Genomic DNA, 24,803 nt, shown 5'->3' with positions numbered 1-24,803 from the left:
GAGTTTTGCCAGGCTTTTGTTAGTGTCAGAAACAGAGCTGGTAATTGTGGTTGTCGTTGCTGCCGGGTTAGTTTGCGGCAAGACAATAGTAGGCAGTAGAGAAAGCAGCATTCAGAGCAGCCATGGATTTGAAGTCGTTGCGCAAACCGAAATTGCTGGAGCTTGCAAGAGAGTTGGGTCTGGATGTCTGAGACAAACTCAGAAAACCAGAACTGCTAAGGGCTATTCTTGAGTTAGAAGCTGAGGATGACGAGCTGTCGGAATGCCTTGAGACCATTGAGGAGAGGGAGACGGCAAAAAGACAGGAGCGTGAACTTAAAGAACAGAAAGAGAAAGATGAGCACGAACGTAAAGAACAGAAAGAGAAAGATGAGCGCGAACGTAAAGAACAGATAGAACGAGAGCAACAAGAGAAAGAAAGAGAGCGCGACCGTCAACACGCTTTGGAAATGAAGCGTCTCGAGTTAGAGATGGAACGCGCTCGTAATGGAAGTCAGGCACACGGTGCAGGAGAACGAGTATTGTTCAAAATGACTGACCTGATGCGGCCGTTTAAGCTTGGAGAGGACATTGGTTTGTTCCTGGTTAACTTTGAGCGAACGTGCGAGAAGCAGGGGTTCTCTCGGGAAACGTGGCCACAGCGCTTGCTCACTTTGCTACCCGGCGAGGCGGCCGACGTAGTCGCTCGCTTGGAGAGAGAGGAGGCAGAGGATTTCGACAAAGTGAAATCGAGTCTGCTAAAAAAGTACCGGCTGTCAGCGGAGGCGTTCCGTCGGAAGTTTCGGGAAAACGAGAAAGGCAGAAGTGAGTCATATACAGAGTTTGCGTACAGGCTTATGTCAAACATGCAGGAGTGGCTCAAAGAAGAGAAAGCGTTTGGTGACCACGAGAAAGTTCTGCAGTGTTTCGGGCTAGAACAGTTTTATAGTCGGTTACCTGAGAACGTGCGGTACTGGGTCTTGGATAGGCCAGACGTTAGTACGGTGGCTAGAGCCGCTGAGTTAGCCGAGGAGTTTGTGACGCGTCGGGCTCGCGGAGCTAAGGACGGTCAAAAGGGTGAATTTGGCTCCAAGTTTGAGAGGCCGAAGTTCACACCCATGAGAGCAAAGGGGGACACACGTAGTTCGGATGCAAGTGAAAGCAGTCCGACCGAACGTACGGAGACGGCGGCAACCGAAGCCGAACGCAGAAAGCGGTTCGAGACGAGGCAAGCGCGCGTTTGTTATACGTGCCAGAAGCCGGGTCACTTTTCGGCGCAGTGTCCAGAAACAAAAACAAAAGTCGTGTTTTTGTCTTTATGCAGCACTGACGAGAACATGAAGCTTCTCGAGCCTTACATGCGAGACCTCCTCGTGAACGGGAAAGAGTGCCGAGTGCTTCGCGATTCCGCAGCTACAATGGATGTAGTTCACCCCTCTTACGTAGAACCCGATATGTTCACGGGCGAGTGCGCATGGATCAAGCAAGCAGTGGAAGCTCATAGCGTGTGTCTGCCGGTAGCAAAAGTGCTTATTGAAGGACCTTTCGGAGCACTTGAGACGGAGGCCGCAGTGTCATCTATGCTGCCCCCCCAGTACCCGTACTTATTTTCGAACAGGTCCGATCACCTCCTGCGCGAGAAGGGGCTTTTGTTTGGTGAGGCTAGCGTTCAGGCCTTAACCAGATCGAAGGTTCGGGAGCTCGCTGCAAAGGCGGTAGTTGCGGGGCCGACGTTGTTGAACGATGAGAAAGGGTCAGAGGCGCAGCAAGCTGGTATTCAGAGCGCGCCCGAACTGAAAAAAATTGAGCCTGTAGCGTTAAAGGCACCAGATACTGGAGAGGAAAATCCCGACACGGGAAAGTTAGAAGAGCTGTCTCCAGATTTGCTCATCGCGCCTACGTCAGACGGACTAAACAGGTTGCTAAAAGTCAGCCGGTCAGCTTTGATAGCCGAGCAAAAGAAGGATGGCAGCCTAGAAAACATACGCTGCATTGTCAAGGAAGGTATCGCCAAGAAAAATGCTCGCTTTGTGGAAAGAGGTGGGGTCCTGTACCGGAAGTATCTAGACCGCAGGGGAGTGGAGTTCGATCAGCTGATCGTGCCTCAATGCTATCGTCAGGATCTGTTGCGCTTGTCGCATGGGGGTTCGTGGTCCGGACACCTAGGAGTTAAGAAAACTAAGGACCGTCTCTTGCAAGAGTACTATTGGCCAGGGTGTTTTCGGGACGCAGACCACTTTGTGAAGACATGCGACACCTGTCAGCGGGTGGGCAAGCCAGGGGACAAATCGAGGGCGCCGTTGAAGTTGGTACCTATCATTACGGAGCCTTTTAGACGGCTCGTTATTGATACAGTGGGACCTCTGCCGGTAACAGCCACGGGGTACCGACACATTTTGACTGTGATCTGCCCAGCGACAAAGTTCCCTGAAGCAGTGCCGCTTAAAGAACTCAGCTCAGTTGAGATAGTCAATGCACTACTGTCCATATTTGCGCGAGTTGGTTTTCCTGCAGAAATCCAGTCAGATCAGGGTACAGTGTTTACTAGCGCTTTGACGACAGCCTTTCTCGAAAGGTGCGGGGTAAGGCTGTTACACAGCTCAGTGCACCACCCCCAGTCGAATTCCGTTGAGAAGCTCCACTCCGTCATGAAGCGCGTGTTGAGAGCATTGTGTTTTGAACATCAAACTGACTGGGAGCTGTGTCTGCCTGGAGTGATGTTTGCATTAAGAACCGCGCCGCATGCGGCTACGGGGTTTTCGCCAGCTGAGCTGGTGTACGGTCGCTCGCTGCGATCTCCGCTTCGCATGCTTCGAGAATCATGGGAAGGCAGGGGCGACGACCCAGTCGTGGTAGAGTACGTGCTTAAGCTCCTCGAACGCTTAAGAAGGGCACAGGAGTTGTCAGGTGAAGCAATGGCAAAGGCCCAGCAGAGGGCCAAGGTTTATTATGATCGGACAGCCAGGGCCCGTCGTTTTGAGGTGGGCGATGAGGTCATGATATTGCGCACATCGCTAAAGAACAAACTCGACGTGCAGTGGGAGGGCCCAGCACGGATTGTTCAAAAACTGTCGGACGTTAACTACGTGGTGAGTCTGCCAGGAAAGCGGAAAGCACAGCAAGTTTACCACTGTAATCTGCTCAAACCCTATAAGCAACGGGAAGCAGTGGTGTGCATGATGGTAAACGTTCCCGAAGAGCTTCCGGTCGAGCTTCCGGGACTAGGCTCAGTGACGAACAGGAAAGACACCGATCAAGTCATTAGTGACTTAATAAGTAAAGCATCGCTGTCGCCTGAGCAGAAAACCGAACTACACCAGCTCTTACAAGAGTTTCAAGGTCTGTTCTCTGAGAGGCCTGGTAGGACTTCTGTCCTTGCTCATGACATAGAACTTACCTCCCCAGAGCCAGTACGATCCAAGGCGTACCGGGTGTCACCCCGCCAGAGCGATATTATGGAGGCTGAGGTAAAGAAAATGCTACAGCTCGGTGTTATTGAAGCAGGTGAGAGTGATTATACCTCCCCTTTGATTTTAGTTGAGGTACCGGGCAAGGAACCTCGTCCTTGCGTCGACTACCGCAGGCTTAATTCCATCACTAAGGATCAAATTTATCCGATCCCTAACATCGAGGAGCGCCTTGAGAGAGTGAGTAGCGCTCAGTTTATTTCCACCCTAGATCTTGTCAGGGGTTATTGGCAGGTTCCACTTACAGAAGAGGCTAGTAGGTATGCGGGGTTCATTTCACCAATGGGGACATTCCGTCCTAAAGTTTTGAGTTTTGGTTTGAAGAACGCGCCATACTGCTTTTCAAGCCTCATGGATAAAGTGTTGCGGGGACAGCAAGAATTCGCTTTACCGTATCTAGACGACGTAGCGATATTCTCCGCATCCTGGCCTGAGCATATGGCGCACTTGCGGGCAGTGCTAACCCGCCTGCGCGATGCGGGCTTGACAGTCAAGGCTCCCAAGTGCCAGTTAGCACAGGCCGAGGTTGTCTACCTCGGACACGTGATTGGTCGGGGTCGTCGCCGCCCCTCTGAAATAAAGGTGGCCGCTGTGCGAGACTTCCCGCAACCGCGCACGAAGACCGATATTCGGTCGTTCTTAGGTGTCGCCGGCTACTATCAGAGGTACATCCCCAGGTACTCTGATATCGCGTCTCCCCTAACGGATGCTCTAAGAAAGACAGAGCCGCAAACAGTCGTCTGGGATGAGACAAAGGAAAGAGCTTTTAGCGCCCTAAAGAGCGCCCTAACAAGCCAGCCTGTGCTACGATCGCCCGACTACACAAAAGGGTTCGTTGTTCAGTGTGATGCTAGTGAGCGAGGCATGGGCGTTGTACTGTGCCAACGGGAAAATGGAGAAGTAGAACACCCCGTCCTGTATGCTAGTCGTAAGCTGACGAGTCGTGAGCAGGCGTATAGCGCCACCGAGAAAGAGTGTGTGTGTATCGTGTGGGCCGTTCAGAAATTGTCATGTTACCTAGCTGGCTCGAGGTTTATCATTGAGACGGATCACTGCCCTCTCCAATGGCTGCAGACCATCTCTCCCAAAAATGGCCGCCTCCTGCGCTGGAGCCTCGCTTTGCAACATTATTCCTTTGAGGTACGTTACAAAAAGGGGAGTCTCAACGGTAACGCCGATGGCTTAAGTCGAAGCCCCTAACGTGGGAATCAGCCTCAAAATTGCTTGTTACTGATGTTTTTCTTCCTGAGGCAGGATTTTTAACTTATTGCTTTTGTGTAGTGTTTCAAAGTGATGATGTGCTTTCTAGTGCGATTTTTCGATTTGTGGACGCGTTCTGAGTGCTGCTCAACTACTGTAAGGAACTAAGCAGCAGTATAAAAGGGGAAAGAGCCTGGCAGGGCTTAGTGAGGGTTGTGCCGTGCTTGCTGACTGAGCGGTTGACTTTCGGCGTAGTTCTAACGCTTGCCGGAAACGAGAACAAAAATGTCAACTCTCCCGAAGTCACTTTGCAGTGTCCTGTGTGCACCTGAACGTGAGAACGAGGTCTTCTCTGTGCGCTGCGCTCAAGAAACGCCAAAGGACGCCCGACTTCGGTTATGAGCATCATCGAGCGACATCCCTCCGGACAGCGGATGCAGTCCCCTGACCATCGGGATCTCCTTCCCCCGGCGGGGCGGTCTGTTACGTTTCGCCTACAACGCGCGGTAATGCCGGCGCGGATGCAACGGACGCCGGGGCTTCGTTCAAAGCGGCGGACATTTTGGCCCGTTCGACGCCGCCACAACGCCTCCCCGCCAAGCGTGTCCAGGCGTGTTTCAGTGCCACGTGTCTTCGTGTGTGCGTGTGTGTGTGTGTGCCCACGCTTGTCAAAGCGCGGCAGCCGGGGAGCGGAGCTCCCCAAGTGAGGTGCCAGGCGGTCTGTCCGTCGGCGGGTTGGCGATGCGTCACTACACTCGGTTCTGCAGGTCTCTCGGCTCGACCGTGCGCGCCGTCGTGGGCTCATGCTCCGCCGTGTCGTGGGCTCATCCCGTGACCTTCCTTCTGGCCCGCGACGCCGAGAGTATAAGAGCAGCTGCCCCCGGACGCCAGGAGAGAGGCTCCGATTTGTACTGTTGAGTTACGTGCTCTCCCGTCTCTCCACTTCGGTCGTCCTGACCGGCCGCTCTTTTGCTATGTTAGAATAAACAAGTTGTTCTGTTACCAGTCTTCTCATGCTTTGCCGGGACCTTCGGATGCTTCCAGTGCCCCAGGCCGCCAGGCCAACGCTACGCTTGGGGCTTGCGACCCATTCGCAATAACGGGCGTCAGCACCGAGACCCCAACACCGCGTAAGTGTAAATATTTGTCCATTCACCGTCGCCGTAATTCTCTCCTATTTCCTTATGTAATATCTGAAGTTCCGGTTGAACTAGTTCATTCATACAAGTATTTAGGAGTAACACTTTCAAGCGATCTTTCCTGGAATCCTCATGTTACTAACCTAATATCATCCGCGAACAGGACGTTAGGATTTCTAAAACGCCATCTGCATCATGCTCCTCAACACGTAAAATTGTTAGCCTACAAATCATTTGTCAGGTCAAAACTAGAATTTGCATCGCCTATTTGGAATCCTCATCAGGCATACCTAATTAATAATCTTGAATCTGTACAAAATCGCGCCGCTCGTTTCATCCACTCGTCATATTCCTTTGACATCAGCGTTTCCTCCTTAAAAACTGCATCCGCATTATCCCCCTTATCGCTCCGTCGTCGCATTGCCAGCCTATCTTTATTTCACAAATTCTTTCATAGCCCTATGCGCATCGCACCTTATATCCTTCCTCCTACACGCATATCTCACCGCACCAGCCATCAGCTACAGGTTGCCCGTCCACGCTCACGCACTGTCACGTTTTTAAATTCTTTTTTTCTTCGCACAGCTGCAGACTGGAACGGCCTTCCTAACGACGTTGCTGTCATTATGTGCCCATCCAAGTTCATCGAAAATGTAAAAAACTTCCTGTTATTGTGACTATGTATTTTTATTCTTGCCACCCCTTATGTAACGCTCCATTTATTGGAGCCTTTAAGGTAATAAAATGAAATGAAATGAAAATAACCTGTATCAAGAACTGATGCAGCCTAGCAGCTAAGCAAGCTAGTACACGATATGACATTACACAAGTGACATATCTGATTTAACTCACTATTGTTTGCATTGGTGTTCACCATAGTTTGTCTTTCCCCACTGCAGGGCAGCAGACTGGGCTCAGTCCTAGTCAGTCTCCCTGGCTTTTATTTATCATTTTCTCTCTCTCTCACTCTCTATCTTTGTTTGGAGCAAGCCCTAAAGGGGCACTAAATCACCCTTCCGGCTTGGTGAAAAAACTTTCTGCGCATAGCACACGCTGCTGTGAACATCTTAGCCAAATTTTGTAGTCGTGTGCGGTGCGTGGAGCTTGCAAGCAGATTGTGAAATCACCTTTTTCTTAAATGCTCTCTTTTCAACAGAAGGCTTCTCCTCACTTTTTTCTGGATGCCTTATTTCATAATATAGCAGATTCCTATACGCAGCTGCTATTGGCCAATAGCTGCCATCAATCAAGAAGTGTTTGGACCAGTGCACATCTTCATTCCATTACTGTGTATATTTATTGATGCACTTTAATAAACAAGCTTAAGTAAGGGAGAACCTGCTTTCAAATTTCGATAAGAATTATTTGCTTCCAGAAGAAGCTGTGCCCACGCTCGGCCGCAGCCATCAGCGTTGGAATTAAACTTTGGCCACCCTGCTTGTTGGTGTTGCAGCCATCCGGTCTCACTAATTTTGACTAATTTTGAACTCTAAACTAGTCTCGAACCACACAAAAGTTCAGGTCAGACCACACTCACTCCTGGTCAGTCCTGGTTAGACACCTTGGCAGACTTCGTATTGAGCTATTGCTAGTGTTTCAAAGTGCGCAAATTGGATGTGGCTATCATCCATCGATCAAGTTGGTGCAGGACAAAGCTAGTCCGCACCACGTAGCCCAGCCAGACTGGAGCATATTAGCATGAGCGTGCACTCAAGCCCTGTCTTGGACAAAGCAAATGCTGCTCACATGCATTACATTTGCATGTAGCTGAGGTCTGTTATGTAGCATAGATACCATGGCCGCCGTGAGGTGCCGCGATGAGTGTGCTGGCTGAGCGCACTGCAGCTCACTGAGGACAACTGTATTTAGCGTGTTGTAGGTGCCAAAATTGAAAGAAGTGGTGTCTACGTGAACACCCAAAATCAAATTTGAACTGCACGCCACGGTGATGTTCATAGGCGGAGCATTGTGGGCACGACCCACTCCGCCGTAGCCTTCACAGTGCAAGTCATTGTAGAAGGAGCGGAAGCACCGTGAAGTCGGTGTTTGATTGCCAATAACTCCGCTTCTGTTGAACGCATTTAAGTACTTTTTGTGGCAAACTATTTCTGAAATAGTCTATTTTAACTTAGAATGCATTTCTCAATCTCAATAAAAAGTGGTTCACGGCCTTTTTAAAGCTATTACACGATTATTTTGGTCACATCTACCATTTATTATTGAGATATTGAGCTAAAGTGAGATTTCGTTGCAGTTCACCTTTAACATAACGGCAAATGGGAATATTTCAGGGAATCCTTCCAGCTCCTGCCTAACGCTACCTCTGCCACCTGCTTAGTATACTCACCTATGTGTTTCTGTGTGGTGAGTTGCTGCAAGTAGTTTTGTGTCATAGTCAAGAAGATGTGTTGTTCATGCTGAAATATTCTTGAAGCGTTAAGTCATATTGGTGACATGCTTGCCTTGTATGCTCACTGTCTATGAAATGTGCTTTCTTTTGATAGAAACCCTTCGGGTACATTCTATGTGTGTTCTTCCTGTTGTCCATCTTAGCTGCAGGATGTGGGACCCGAGGCTCATCAGCCCGAGTTCGCTCGGCAAGTGGCGACCAGCCACGACCTACGAAGCAGACGTCGTTGCCAACATTTCGTCCGCGTGTGAGCAGTGGGGGTGCCGTGGATCTCCGTCGGCTTCTGCAGTCTGAGCGGCGCAGCAATCGCACCATGTTGCTGCTGGTGCTGCAGCGGGAGCTGCGATTGCTCAGCACCGATCGCAAGCAGACCCTAGTGAGTCGACCTTTCACCGACATCTCACGCTGCTACCAGGGCAACAAATACTCTGACCACTTCGGCTTCAACTGCCGTGATTCCTCGCTGTCTTCGGCTGACAAGTATATTGCTTACATCTTCAAGTGCTCCTCTGTCCAAGTGGTGAGTGCGCCATTTGTTGATGGGTTGACTCGGTGACTCAGTATTAGAGTGCCCAGTTTATATTAAATGTGAGCATATCTTGATTTGTTGTTTTTGTCCTGTCACTTGTGACAGGACAAAAATTATTTCTTTATTATTTCTCAGGGATGATCTGAACGAGTGTAGGCATTTTGTATTAGGGAAATTTAGCTTGTTCGTGGACATATTACTGCTTGCGGAATACTGGGTTGCCATAGAGGTGAACTGCAATGACGCCGGTTACGACAGCTTGTGATGCAGACTTTAACCAGAGAACACAAAATCTGATACTGCAGTGATCTACCATATTCTACTTAACTGCTGGTGTAAAGCGTTCGTAGCAACGTAATTGTTATGTGCGGTCCTTTTGTGATTTTCATTCTGTGAGAACACTTGCACAACTAAAAAATAATTCAAATGCATTGTAGTTGGACAAATGTCTCAAAATGCCACTATCAGCTTTGCTACTGCTGTCCACCGCTCCGGTAACCCTGTAATCTGTAAACTGCAAGAAGGTTGCGGATAAGCTAAAGCTCCATAATAATGCATTGTGAATATTTTAGCTATAGTGACCATTGTAACTTTAATCAAGCATTAGCTTTGAGTAGATTGTTTGTCAAAAATATTCTCCGTATTTGGAGGCTGTTTATGGACTGGTCATACCACATATTTATGCTTGTTTTGAGATGGCTATACACTCGTTGGCATGAATTCATCTGGTCATTCTAATCAGAATGCATTCTTGTAAGCTGGCCTGTGGCACCTTTCATTTACAACCAGCATTGGTTTTCACAGGGATTTAGGAACCTTACTGACACTACTGTAGCATTTTCTAGGTAACTACTTTCGGTGGCTTCTGCCTTAAGGGACATTGGAAGGAAATACTTCAAGTCCCACTAGATTAGTAGATTACCATCCTGGAACTCCCAGAAAAAGAAACTATAAGTGGAGAAGATTGCAAACGAAGTTATCCCTGTAATGAAAGAACAGTGATGATTACTTTTATTTGTGACACAATAAATTTCACCAGAGCCTTTTATGGATTTTGGTCCCTTTTCTAAAAAAATCTAAAAAAATTATGGGGTTTTACGTGCCAAAACCACTTTCTGATTATGAGGCACGGCGTAGTGGGGGACTCCGGAAATTTGGACCACCTGGGGTTCTTTAACGTGCACCTAAATCTAAGTACACGGGTGTTTTCGCATTTTGCCACCATCGAAATGCGGCCGCCGTGGCCGGGATTCGATCCCGCGACCTCGTGCTCAGCAGCCCAACACTATAGCCATTGAGCAACCACGGCGGGTGCAAAAAATCTAGTTGAGGTCATTGTGTTCAATATCCCCTTGTTGTTGTCTGCAGCATAATATTTTTCTAATAATAATAAAAAATTAACAAGCTTTGAATTTTTGTTGCTATCTCTGCCACCTGAAGGCACCACTTCAGTTATTTGAAGGCAGTCGTCACCAAGACAAATGATGCAAATAGTAATGCTGAAGTTTTACTGAACAATGCCGTTAACCTTGTAACAAAATCTGAGTGTAAATAAAGCATTAGCACCTGCAAATTCCTTTGTATTTGTTTGAATGAAAACAGAAGTCACTTTAGGAGTGACCTACCTGCAACTTCATGAGTGTAGTTTGCTGTTTGTTCTGACTCTACTTAATATTCTCTTTTAGCCTTCCCTTAAAGTGCCCCTCATTAGGTCTGGCCATTTTCAGCTGACAAGCATAGTACATACAATGCACGCTCACGATCGTGTCTGCTAAGAATTGCATTGTTACACACCACGGAAAGAGCTGAAATTTCAAACTAAACACCATTTGCCCTCCTCCTCACGGATGCTGCGCTACAAGACAAGGGGATAACGCATATCAGCAATTGTGCCTACGTACAGTTGTGTGCAAAAGTTTGGGTTCCAAAGGTGCCGCTATTTGTTTTCCTTTTTTTTTTTTCAGTCTTTACATTTCGGCTGAAATAAAGAGCACATATGCGTGCGTGTTTGACCAATGCAATGTATTAGACCAATTCCAGGCCGCGGAGCTGCTACCAGAAGATATTTAAATTTTTGCTGATGCCATGGACTCCAAACTTTTGCTTGCGACTGTACATGTCTATGCTGTGACATCGCTCATAGTGACACGTGACACTTTGAGAATTATTCAAGGCAATCTCTGTTATCTTGTGTTGTCTGTTGCTTCAATAGACGAATTAAAGTTTAGAGAAATAATAAAACACACAAACTGAATGTCTGCGTGCTTTTGTTTTACTTTGTACCACAGCAAGATGTTCACCTTGTTTAAATGAAATGGCGTTGGCTGCAGGCGAACGAGATAATGCAGACGCTGAAGCAAGCCTTTCGCAGTGCGCACCAGAACCATGCACAAAAGGAAAGTGGCTCCACAGTGCAGTCATTGTGCGATTCCTGTCCCATGCATCGATTCCACAAACTTTGCCTCGAGCTGGAAGGTATGTGTTGTAATGCCATGCAGTGCCTGAATATAGGGGGCTGTTTGGACATGCTGCTCATGTTGTGATTTAAATTTGGCCATTCTGGCAAGAGCAACGACCTGCGATATTTTCTTGATGCTACAGCAGTTAGAAGCTCAAACCTGGGTCCTTTCAGTTATGCTGACCACTGTGCTACCGTAGTCATGGCGCTTGATAACTTTTGTGCTTTGTGTGTCTTACAGACTCTGATGGTACATTGAACTGGTTGATTTCAGGTGCTCTCGCAGGGAGGTTTACATTCAGCTGGTCAAAATCGAGCGCTTGGAACATGTTTGACTGGTTCATTCAGAATGCCTCGCTCTAGCTCAGAGAGCTCATAGGCACTCACATCTTCGAGCTGGGAGCATGACCGAGGCCCGACAGAATTCTGAAGCGCTGTTTCTCCGATTGTCCTGGGAGCAGCTGAATGTTCGGCTTGCATATGCTTTCTTGGGTTCCAATGTTGGGACGCCTTCGCGTTGATGTCAACCATGCCGTAGCATGGCAGGAACCAGTCAAAATGTATCCTGAGAGTTCTTGCATGTACTATTTCTAGGCTACAAGGGAAAATACTGTAGCCGTTGAGGACAACGACATGTGCATCGCAAAGCAGTTGTTCTCGAGTAAATGGCAGTGTCCACTGTGAGAACTTGCTGTTGTCACATTCAATGAGTTCAGAGCTTGGAGGGATTGCTGAATTTCATTGATTCTCTTTTTTTTTTTCTGCAGCAAAGCTTTATATGTGGCGCTAATGGTTTAATTTTGCTACAATAATTATATGGGGCTGTTTCCTTTGCTTTCTCAGTTTATCATCACCTTCCGTAGCCGCGACTAGTTTTTGCTTCCGTAGGTTGACATTGTTGAAGTCAGATGCTCACTGGCATGTCAAGAGAAGACAATGCGCCTACCTAGAAATGGTCTAGACTGTTGCAGCTGATATGCAGCAGTGTCTCTTGCATTGATTCCCTACTGAAGCTCCGTATGACACCATTATTTTGCTTTTGCCAATTTCTATTTTTCAGCCCTCATAACTTTGTCCGCCAAGGTGGCCATTGCACAGTATGATTTCTGTTCATGATGTGCCCAATGCAAGCCACACACAGCTGCATTTCGCAATGCGGCACATTTGATAAACACTAGAAGGGTTCAGTGTCTATCACTTTCGCTGGTCACCTATCAATGGTGGAGGAACATTGAGAAAAACTAAGTGTCACAGGCAAGAAAGCAGCTCATTTTGTGCATAAAGCTGTCATATCTAGTTATTGCACTCATAATTGTTGCATGCAGGACCTTTGCCCTTGTCTCTCTGTACAAGTCCACTGTGTAGTGAAGTCTTGCCTTGAAGTTTCTTGTAAGACTGTGGTTTCAAGCTTGGGTTAGCTATCATCAGGTTGCATACATAGAAATTCATATCTTTATTTTGAAAATATTTTTCTAATTATGTGAAATTAACTTGCCTTGAGTCACATTGCAGCTTATTCAGAGCGAAGGGAAGGCTTACCTCAAGTTACATAGCTAAAGTTAGCAAGAGTAAAAGATTATTCACTCAGCCACACTCATGAGATCTGTTTGCCATGTTTTTGAGACACCCGCTGTAGGAAGCTAGAATAAGGGATGATGACTTTTGATCAGTTCATCAGGTAAGCAATTTAAAAGTGCTAAAATTAATCTCAATATTTCCATGACCAAAGTGCTTTTGCTGTTGTGAGGGATGTACTTTAACTGTCAATTCGTTAGGGCTGCTTTTAACTCTTTTACTTAATTTGTTGCAATTCTGATCTGCTTGACACTTTATTGTCAGCTTAAACATTGTGCGCTAGTTTTCTGTGTGGGATGCTCCTTTATTAAAAGGTCAAGCAAGATGTGAAACTCTCTCTCTTAACTGCTTTCACCAGGGTTATCCCCAGAGAGCTGCTGTACCTTCATCCAGAAGTATATCCAAGGCTTGTCTGACTCGGATAAACAGATAATTGCCGGCAGATACCAGGTGAGTAACAAGTGTCTCCGAACAGATTATGGTATGCTTATAAAACTGGTTTTATTGCGGAGGAATTTTACTTGTTTAGCCACGTCTTGTTAGCTCAGAATTTTAGAAGAAAACTGAAACATGTTTTGTGTGCTTCAGTGTTGTCCTAAAATTATGCACCAGAAATCTAAGAGAATGGCAGCAGTCTTTCTTCTTAGGCCAAGATTTGAAAGTCATAGCATCTTTTTTTGAAGCATAACTGCGAGTCGGCCTAGTTGGAACAGATTCATCTTAAAACTTTTTGTGCGCAAACAAGCAGGGACGACGAATAGGGGCAACACAAGGATGAGCGCTTTTTTTTTTTTGAGCAGGCTAAAAATATGTCGGGGTCTCTGAGGCGTGACGTCTCATTATGTCTCATCATCCCAAGGCAGTGAACGAAGGCCCTTATGGAAGTAGTGTTTAGAAGCTGAGATCTGATGCATAACTCTGCGGGAAAAAAGTGCACATTTGTGGCATTGAAATTTGGCCGTGCGCATTGTTGTGCAGCTGGGTGACTGCAGGACGGTGCAGGACAAGAATGAGCTTTACATGATGCTGCTGCGGAACCTGTATGAGCAGAAGCAGACCAAGCATTGCCATGCACAGAAATCTGAGGTGGGTGTGGTTAAACTTGGCTCCATACAACTTATCGCCCTGTGTTCATGGGAAATGGGACAAGAGTGGACAAAACACAGCCTTCACCTGTCTGCTCTTTGTTGTTCCGTTTTCCCCGTAAAGATTTTGGGGCATTAAAACGTATGATAAAGTTAAATTCAGGCCTGGTTGCAATATACCATGTTTATTTATTTCTTTATTTTTAGTTAGTGAAGATATTATTCAAAATCACCATGAAAGCACAGTGTGCCCTCTTCAGATGAGTTATCTAAGGAGGCAGACATTACTTGCATGGCAAATCGCGACGCCCAGGTAGCTGTAATTGAAAAGATTCGCCAACTTCTTTAATTGCTTACTTTATATTACATGTCTGTCTGTCTATTACATATTGAAATTGTGAGGTTTATGTGTTTTGAACGATAACTCCAATGCCAGTGCAGTGGCTTAGGAATGAGGATCAATGGCGAATATCTCAACAATTAACCTTCAATTTTCAGGTGACATTGTCCTGTTCAGCAACACCGGGGATGAACTGCAACAATGATTGAGTACCTTAACCGAGAAAGTGTAAGAATAGGGTTGAAGATTAATATGTAGAAGACGAAGGTAATGTGCAATAGCCTGGCAAAGGAACAAGAATTCATGATCGCCAGTCAACATCTAGATTCTGTGCTGGAGTATGTTTATCTGGGTCAATTACTCACAGGGGATTGCGATTATGGGAAGGAAACTTACAGAATTATAAAAATGGGTTGGAGTGCATATGGCAGGCATTACCAAACCCTGAATGGGAGCTTACCGTTGTCGTCGAAAAGAAGTGTACAATCATTGCATTCTGTCGGTGCTAACATATGGGGCAGAAACTGGGAGGTTAGCAAAGAAGCTTGAGAACTAGTTAAGGACCATGCAAAGAGGGATGGAACGAAAAATATTAGACGTAACATTAAGAGACTGGAAGAGAGCGGTGTGGATCAGAGAGCAAAAGGGAATAGCCGATATTCTAGTTGACATTAAGAGAAAGAAAGTCACAGTTTCTCCTTTCAGCCGAAGCATTGATTGCGATAGCAAGTTATTAGACAGCTATACGAAGTAAGGTTAAGAGTTTCATTGGGTGTTTAAACTTGTAAACATTCGCTTACTATCTAAATTGAGAAGCTTGGTATACAGGCAAAGATAACTGCATCTCACTCAATGAACACTCGTCAAAATGCTGGCGTGAGTAACAGCTGCAGTATCAGCGAGCGAATCAACCTTCGTGTTGCCTCTCGCTTCAACACGAACTAAGCAGCGAGAACACAGTGTGCATGAAACTATGTCGGCACACCTACACTCTGTACACATCACACATCACTTTCAAGATAAGGTCCATGTGGCCCCACTCAGTCATGCCATACACAACCACTGCCGGAGTAGAAGCCCCCCTGGTGCATTGCACATGATGGAAGATGGTGTGCTTCCTCCTTGCCTTCCTTGTGCGTGCAAAATTAAGCCAACATCCTTGGCGCAACCTTACACGCTTTCACTCACACCCACAACATATGGTGCGCGGCCACAATATTGTTGCCCTTGCACTTTATATGGAACATCACGGTGATGCCGATGACAGAAATGCGTCTTCAGTGTCCATATAATTGATAAAATGGAGCTGGGCATGCCATGTAACGCATCGGGCAGAGGGTGCCAAGGGAATGGAAGCGCAGTTGAGGATGGGGGAAAATGAGGTGGGGTGATGAAAGGAGGAAGTTTGCAGGTGCAAGTTGGAATCGCATAGCACAAGACAGTGGTAATTGGAGACCACTGGGAGAGGCCTTCGTCCTGCAATGGACATAAAAATAGGCTGCTGCGGATGATGATTGCAAAAGTGATGTTAGTTTCATGATTTCTGCTAGGTAGATGTGACTCCACTATGTCTCTGTTTCAATTTTGTAATTAGACATGCCAATAATTGAAAAAAGTTTCTTAGTGTGCAGTTTTAACCCCTTTAGGTGCCAATTCTGTTGATCGAAAATTTACTTTCACCACATTTCTTACATCTTCAGAACCATAAAAAAATGTACAGCTGCAGAATATGTTAAGAGTTTTCAATTCTTTCATGAGTTCTGTCAAGTTTACAGAATGAAGACTTGGATGTGATAACTCTCTACAGAAACATCAAAATTTGAGAAATCAACTATTTCACATCTAGCAGGCCGGAAAAGCACCTATGCAGCCACTTGAAAATTATGGCTGGTGCAGCACACTGAAAAACAACTAAACGAGTCAACCCGGTGCATGCAACAACATACTCACACTGAGAAAAAATACACAGTCATGCACTTTCCCATTCGTTCTACTAAAACATCTTGCACATGTCATTCAAACTTGCAGCACAGTTCGAATCAGAAGTGTTGCAAGATGTATGCAACATATATCAAATATACGTAATTACTTTCATCCATGCTTTTGCTGTTGATGCACTATCTTGGCATACAAAATTGTGTACATAGTGTCTGAAAGGGCTAACTGGCTACATGGCCATGTTAGTTTGTTGTAAAAGCAATGTGCACCTCTTCACATAATCCAGCTCGCAGACTGAATTACGTTACTTTACTTGAGCAATATTGAAAAAAAAATATGTTCCATCCAAAAAAAAAAATGAAAGAGAAGAAGAGAGAGAAAAATCAAAACAGACGGCTTACAGTACACTTGCAGTGAAATGCCCCCCCCCCACCACCACCACCAAAAAGAAAAGTGGCTCTGGGGACATTATTGCAACAATAGCATGCAATGGCCTCACATTGTAATTTTACAACATACAGTGTGTGTAAAATGTTCCGTGTTTGTAGTTTGCTCAGGATCAGTCATTTGGTAGTTTCTAACTTCCCTTGTTCTGAAAGCTCACTTGCAGAAACATTCAGGAGGGTGCCCACGTAGTGCTTTATTTGCATGCCAGCAGTCAAACTATGAGGAGTGCACAATGCTATCCTTCACACAATGTCATTGCCATGCTCCTGGAAGACGGCACCACTGTATGTCCTCAGGCTCAATATTAATGTCAAGCGAAATGGTGGATTTGATTTTGATATGACTTTGTGGCAACATTTTAGAATTCCTAATTGGTGTGGCACATGAAGTCCGTGAATACTGTGGCTTTCCTATTCTTTTGATTGCTAGCTGTCACCACTGAGTAGCAGATACGCGATCGAATGTCATTATAACGAAGTCATATCTGACATGATGATACCTTCACTATATTTGTTGTTCATTGTAAGCGTCCACGCTGATATTGAAAAAAAGAAAATCAGTTTGCAAATGAAAAAATTTTGACTCTGATGCCTTGGATGGGCCAGGTCTCACATTATGACATATTGATATTGATTTAGTTGATTTTGATGACCATCCATGGCTTGCCATGCCAATACGTGGCACGTGAGAAATGCTATATTACTAATGTACTTTGCATCATCATTTATATGCATCCTTGTAATCGGGTGTGATAACACGGGATCAGCATGTTGGCTTGCTAGCTGCAGGCCAACCAAGCCATTGACAAACACACGCCTGTCCAGAATGTGCCATTTCAAGTTGCTCTTGCTGAGTATTTGACATTCTTGCCACCAGAGTACATGTTACTTTGAAATGCCGAGTAAACAAATAATCCCTTTGCTATAACCATTATCTTGAATCTTGCATTTCTGCTTTCGTTATAGCACTAGAACTCTCACTGAAATGAAGGATAGCCGACCACATCTTACATTTTTCATTACATCCAATAATTCATTATATGTGTGTTCATTACATAGAGATTTGGTTGTAGTAGGACAAATGTAGTATATAGATAGATTTCACTTATCTGGCTATAAGGCTTTTATCAGGTATATTTCTGGTGGACGTCTTCGTTGCATTTCCAGCTTACCTAACACATGAACGTATTGAATGCATAAACATACACTCGGATCAAGCTTTGGTTTATAGATAGTAAAGTGATCTTATTCATCAGCTTATTGAAAAAATGAGGGTGTGTGTTGTATGGGCCTCTGTTCTCTCCTCTTTGCTTTGTAGGGACTCCTAGACCTGAAGACGCCATCATTTGTGTTCGACAGTTTCAAGGAAAAGGCGAAGAAGTCCATCACAAACTCATTTGACACCATTTTGAAGGTGGGATGCATGTTGACTGATGCTTCCTAGAGCTTTAATGGGCATGTTTTTGTGTGGTGCATGGGTTGCATGAGCTTTGCTTGTGTATTGCCAGACAGCTGCATGCTGTGGCTTTTCACGTGATGCATAACAGGAGCTGTAAGCCTTTTTGCTAACCATGGCGACTGATGACATCAGGTTTTCTTTTCTCTTTTTGTTTATGATTGTATTTCCTAACACGTTCACATTCAAAGTACTTGCTGTCCTATTTGTCGTAGACTATTGTCATAGACTTATATTTTCTGTTAAAAATTGCTTGGCGTAGTCTTGGGACCTGCTTTGCAAGTGAGCTGTTTTCTTTACTTCTGGCTGCTAGCAAAGAGCTGTTTCTGTGCAGAGCTATGGAATTGCTATTAACAGACCAATATTGCTACTCAAATGTTTTTGCAGTAAAGGTTGAGGCATTGAGGTTAGAGGCGGAATGCTACAACTCTCATTGATGGAACTTAAGCTGCATCAGAGACTGCATGAAAACTGGGCAAGTGAGATGGAGAACAAATTACCATGACTGTGCCCTGTCGAGCTTGGGCATTTGCATTTTATTGTTTGCCTTTCAGGGAAGCTGAATTCTATGTCACAGACAATAAATAAGGCTCGGAGGTGTGGCATAGACTTGGAATAGCGTGCTCACCTTTTGACAAGTTTTGCTTATAGATCCTCTCACTGGAGCTTTCACTAAGTGTTGGCAGACTTGACTTGCCAGAAGACACTGTCTTAATTTTTTTTTATATGGAGTACAACTCGCTGTGCCTTCTTATGTGCTATTGCTGTACTGTGCCTTTTGAAAGGAGTTTACTGCTTGCTAAAGCTTTAAAAACATTGAGAAAAAGTTAAGCTAATGTGGCACAGTTCTTGGTCGAAGGAAGTGAACTGTAGTGCTGATGAACAATATGAAAGGAAGTGCTTTTATGGTCTAGCATCAATAAAGTTGCACTAGTGAAGCAAGTCAGTTTGTGGTCCTGCAAGATTACGTTTGGTGCTTATCTTAAATGGAAGCTGTTACAGTTGGGAAATTGTGAGTAGTAGTTGCTTGGGAGATGTGGTTTAATGAGGCAGCACCACGCAGTCTGTTTCTATTAGGATACTTGGCCTCGAAGGATCATTCAGCCTTACTGTAAACTTTTCGTTATTACAAGTGGGTGATGCTTTCCCGTGTCTGAAACTACTGACAGGTCTTTTTTGAGGCACCAGTAGGTGACCTCAACATTTATAACACACTTGTTTCTTTGAGTACTAATAGTACATGGGTTGGTTGACAAGTTATGATAGTGTTGGTGGCTTGCCACCTTTTGCACTGATTGCCTGCAAAGGCTATAATTTCAAAGTGTGTCTAGATGTCCTGATCTGTTTAAGAATGTGAAAATAGGAGACAAGCTCCATTGTACGATATGAAAAATTGTGGCATTGAAGGGCAGGCTTATAAATGCAGTGCTCTGTGCATGGGTTTATCAAGAATGCATTCTTTTCCTTTCTTTTGTTAATTATGTGTTATATAAGTCTCTTACTTCTCAGTACTTTTGTCATTCTAGTTTATAAAATGCCAAGCAGTCATAGTTTTCATGTTGGGTTGTCTTAGCCAGTAATGGGAAAATGCTAGCATGGCTCTGTAGAGCAGCTAACATGCCCACTGATGAACTGATGGGCAGAAGAAATCTCCTCCCAGCATTAGTTAGTGTACGTGTTCCTAACACTCACTCTGGTGGTGGATTAGGTGACAGGCTTCGTTGGTAATCTTCTAAGAATGCCGCTATCACTGTCTTTAAATTGCTTGAAGGGTGTAGTGGTTTGGTCACTCTCGGTGCTTGGTAAATGTCCTGTTGCATTAACTGTTATTTCTCTTGAATGCACTTTCCTTCCATTTTGCTTAGCTGTCCAGAAAACTTAGGTCTTTTGTGTAGCTTTATTTATGGTTATAGAGCCACCTTGTTCCAGGTATAAAAAACATTTCCTTTTATTCACGCAAATGTAGATGATGACTGCATAGCCAGAGCTTGCAGTGCCCTTCCAAATCAACCAAATGTTAAGCGTAGGTAACCTATGGACATTCTATTTGATACTGTGTTATTATTGTTCTTACTATAGCCCACTGCTTTAATTTTTGAAATTTCATCGGAGCATAACCAGGCTTTGTGAAGTTGTATAACTGTCTATATGTATAGTTACTGCCACTTCCTCTTTTTTCATGATAATTGAAGTCCTTTTGAAGCACAATGTAGCCAAACACATCAAAAGATCTCTTGAAAACACTGCTAGTTTTACTGTTTGTGGCCACAAAAGGACAAAAGCAAGCTTAGAACCTTAAGTGGATCATTTCAGTTCCGCGCTCATATATGGACAAAGCTGCGCTCTTAGCTTGCATATTGCCCTGGCTTGCTACTCTTTGCACTGGCTGTTCTGGGATACTTTCACCAAGGGTCCAAGTTACAATGACACATTGTTTTACAGCCCCTAAAGTCATGAAGATTTGTGTGTTTAATACTTTGAAGAAAAGCATGCATGAAAAGTATCTGCTGACACTGACCTTCTGTAGCTTTGTCATGCATCATGCCTGTAATGCACAAGAGCTGCATGGAATCGAGAAATAGAATAAGGCATTGACTTGAAGTTCTAATTAAATTTGCGGTTGTCACTGCCACATGAAGGTGCATCGTGTCATTTTCTGCCGGCACCATGGTAACCTTATTGCAGTCGACATTGCAGGCGGTAGGGAATTCTGTTGCCATATTTTTGTAGCAAAGATTTCGATATAATGACATTCAAGATTTGCTAGAATCTGTAAGATTTTTTTCGTTGCGAACCTGCTAAAACGCCCCTGTGAAAACTTTCAGCTAGAAAGATGAGCAGATAGGGCAAAAAAGGAAACACACTCTTGTGACTCTTTGGCTTCCTTTTAACCCAGTTATCGTAAACAACACTTGTTAGGTCACGCACACCATTGATGTTGAGTATGTTGTCCAGCCAGAGCAAAATGTGCACTTGTGCACTGTCCTATTGTGCTGTCAGTCAAGCAACTGACGCGACGCAAACAGTCGAGCCCTTCTGTGTTTCATTTGCCGGAGCGTTTTTCAAACCTACGTGCTATATCTGATGTGCTTCACAGCAGCTGAGCAGGATTCTTCATTTTATCCAGTACACACTCGTCACTTCACACAAACATGCACGAAACAAATCTGTCCACTTGCTCAAAGCAGCTGTAGTGTTGTGGTTCTTTAGAACGCATGGCTTGAAAGCAGGTGATGCTATGTATACCTGCTCAGACATCTTTTATTTATGTCATGCCACCCCTAATTCAAAGTATGATGAACAAATAAAAAAAGGACACTCAGCTTAGTCCCCAGCTCATAGCTGCTGTTCGCAGTAAAAGGCATTATTCAAGATGGCAGGTGTCGATCTTTTTTGATGGCAATGGCATAAAGAGTACCAGAAAGGCCACATTTGTGATGTGTAAGTATTTTATGGTGAGGTGCCTATGTTGCTTATTAGATGCTTATTAGATATTCTTTGAAAGCTCTATTTGTTTAACAATATAAAACTTCCCTGAGAGGTTGTGTTGAGAGAAATGTCATCTGAAGGTAAATATTTCAAAATTAAGCGCTGCAAGTTCGTGTTGCCATTTTTCTCGGAAGGTTACAGCTAAAACATTAACATCTTTCCAGAATTTATGTGTACTTTAAGTAAGTATTTTGAAAATGTGCCAAGAAATGTTTTTATGCAAAATGACCAAAAGTATCTGCTTACTACTATATGTGCACTTTTGCCATTGAGTTGCCTGCAAGAAATGACTAGAAGGATATCTGGGGATGTAACTAACATTGAGTGCCTGTACAAGAAACACCTCTACAACGAAATCACCTGTATAACAAAGGGATGATTGTGCCTGGTTCTCTTGTGAACGATGCGGTGCATGAGCACGACCTTGACAACAAAGTGACTTGTATAACGAAAGATTTCGAAGGCCCCAACACTTTGTTATTAAGGGCAGAACATGGACTTGTATAATCTTTGTGTCTGTGTCTTCGTTCAGTACACTTCATCCTTCTGAATTTTCAAGGAATCATATTTTTCTGCACACACAAATGCACTAAATCCCTGCTCACATGTAAAAATCAATACAAATTTTTGCATTTGTTACGTTGTATTTTGTTCAAAATAATCCATTTGCAATGTTGCAAGGTCGAGCCATCATTCCTATGGTGGATGAGCCGCCGTACGTACAATTTCCTTAAATACTAGTGCCAGACTTCCTTGTAGTAATTTCTTGTAGTAAACTTTGACTTTTCCCACTAGAACAAGCTGCCAAAAATTGATCACGTGTACTGAAAAATCCACTAAATTTGTTACACTGGTGGGGAAATTCTTTTATTTTTCTTCTTTCCTTTCATTTGTGCAGGGACAGGAGAAGTCTTGTTGCTTGCCGCACCGTTTCATGGACGGAGTGCACATTTTCTTACGGTTTTGTTTTGCCCGCGCATTTTCAGAGAAAAGGCAGAGAAGGGCGTGGACGATCAGCCACGCTTCCGTCTGAGGAAGCATTTAAAGTAAGGGATAGAAGTCTTCTTTTTTTTAATAGCTTCCACTTTATTCCTGTATTATGAGAAGATGCTGAGGATGCTTTAAATGTACTAGCCTTTTATGTAGTCTTGGGATCTCCTGGAGAGCTTTGGTGTCGTGCAAGTTCGACAGATATTAAAGGAGAACAAATGGTTCTAATCCGTAATTGTGAGAGATAAGGTTTAGCAATAATTGAGTTTGTCATGTGACTCTTCTCTTGTTTGAATGTGGAGTACAACACGCACGCTAAAATGATGCAGTAACCTCACATGCCGTAGCAGCTGGTTGTGAAATGAGTGCTGCTACTTGTGAGCTCTTTATTGCCAACGAAGCCTGTGCTTCTTCTTCCACCTCTGCAGGACAAAACCAGTGGGCAATGTCAAGCCCCTAAGCAAGCAGGACATAGGCAAATTTAACTGGTTCGCGGCTTCAGTGTTCATTGCCGGTGTAATCAGTGTACTCACATATAATAAGTAGAGTGAGAAGCTTTGATAATGTCCATATGTTGCGTCTATACTCAGTTGTCTGTGTACTGCAAGCCAACAGAATGGCAAACCAGTCTAATTTGTACGTGCACAATCTGAGCTGCAATGCGCTATCTTTCGCTTGTCATTGTAGTTTCTGCCTTATGCTGAAAGTTGTGTGCTGTGGCATGTTGTTGTTTGTGTGGCAAGGCTTGGCTCATGTCACAGGTTATGTATTTGATGACAGTTCTACATTAAGTTCTCTGCAGTGTTTGCACGAGTGTTTCATGTTTTCAATTTTGACATCTGCCTGAGCTACCTAATGTTGAAGTGACCGTTGTAGGATTTGGAGTCGGGCATGTAAAAATGTAGCTGGCCCATGCCATCGTCCGACTCATTCACGCTAAGGACGTTGTTTAAGGGAGGGACTTGCTCTCATCATGAACTAGGAGTACGGAATTTATTTACAAAATTTGCATTAAGACAGGAAATACATTTCAACAGTCTAGCATGACTGCCAAATGGAGCACGAAAGACGAAGCACCAAGCACCCACCACGAAGCACATTGAGCTGCCAAAAACGGTTGCTTAAAAACCCTTTGTCCTCCCTAGATCCCTAGGGGAGGGAAAACTGCCGTCCAACCTTCGTCCAATCGGACTGTCCAAAGTGGTCGTAGTCGTAGTCGACCCGCCTTTGGAGGGGGAGGGTTCACACACTCACGTCCACACTTTTGTTTCACTGAACACACCGAGTGGAGAGGGTCCTCGCAGACAGGGTTTGTCACGCTTGACTCAAACTGGCGCTTCTTGATTCCAGAGCTGACTTTGCAGTTAGCCATGTCAAATGTCTGTCATGTCTGTCAAATGACTGACGATTACTGGGGCCCGTGAGAAAGCGACGTAAAACACCCTTTTCCAGGAGTTCTCTTGCTCCAAATAGACTGTGAAGGCGACAGCGAACCAACTAACAATACTCGGTCCCCCAAACGTGGCTAGCTTTGCTGGCGCCGTTGGGGGTGCGAAGGAGGTGCATTGTTGACTTTCCAAAGCGACTTGTCGCAGCGGGCCGGGAAGGGTTTGAAGGTCGCTAGCCCCGCAGGTCGATCGAAAAAGCTGCTGCGGGCTGGGAAAGGTTTGCAGGTCAGTACCCCTGCAGGCCGATCGTAACACCATGAGCTAGTTAAGTAAATATCTGACATCAATTACATATAAGTGAGCAATGCTTGTCGTGTCATGTCTTCTACGTTACATGTGCAATGCTAAATGTTAGTCTCAGTTGAATTCTTAAAAATGCGTGTGAGCATGGCCATTTTTGTAAGGCTACTACTTACGTGACTGTCTCAGAATTGTTTTGTGTACAGATGTCAGTGGGATCCTGATGTGCAGTGCATTACTAGTATTGTAGTTGTTGTTGCCATTGAAAGAAATACGAGGTCTGTTAGAAAAGTATCCAACCTTTGGCCGAAGAAAAAAAAAAAACTGGCATAACTGGAGCGTTGGAAACCTAATCACCATCAAAGTAGTCTCCTTGGGACTCCACACACTTCTCTCAGCGGTGCTGCCATTGTTGGAAGCATTCCGAGAAGGCCTCTTTCGGAATGGAGTTTAGCTCAGCTGTTGTTGCAGCCAGAATGTCCTCTCTTCTCTGAAGTCGCGCTCCTTTCAGTGGCCTCTTGATATCGGGAAACAGCCAGAAGTCGCAGGGGGCCATATCAGGAGAGTAAGGAGCCTTTTTAACTACAGGAGTCTGGTTCTTCGCCAAAAAAGTC

General features: G+C 44.8%; 1 protein-coding gene across 2 annotated transcripts in view; it reads left to right on the top strand.

The window, feature by feature from the left end:
* Positions 1-24,803, top strand: part of plx (PTB_TBC1D1_like and TBC domain-containing protein plx) — an 81,134-nt gene that overhangs the window by 23,702 nt on the left and 32,629 nt on the right. Inside the window, exons 4-9 of one of the 2 annotated variants that reach the window (XM_050184098.3) lie at positions 8,339-8,715; positions 11,055-11,199; positions 13,116-13,207; positions 13,736-13,843; positions 17,885-17,980; positions 22,498-22,557. In XM_050184098.3, coding sequence (XP_050040055.1) covers positions 8,339-8,715; positions 11,055-11,199; positions 13,116-13,207; positions 13,736-13,843; positions 17,885-17,980; positions 22,498-22,557 — 878 coding nt within the window. The remainder of the gene's footprint in view (positions 1-8,338; positions 8,716-11,054; positions 11,200-13,115; positions 13,208-13,735; positions 13,844-17,884; positions 17,981-22,497; positions 22,558-24,803) is intronic. The other variant, XM_050184099.3, reaches the window with a different exon arrangement.

The sequence above is a fragment of the Dermacentor andersoni genome, chromosome 4 (genome assembly GCF_023375885.2).
Source record: "Dermacentor andersoni chromosome 4, qqDerAnde1_hic_scaffold, whole genome shotgun sequence".
Classification (NCBI taxonomy): Eukaryota; Metazoa; Arthropoda; class Arachnida; order Ixodida; family Ixodidae; genus Dermacentor; species Dermacentor andersoni.
The sequence above is the reverse complement of the archived record's forward strand: the minus strand, read 5'-3'. Positions and strand labels throughout refer to the sequence as shown.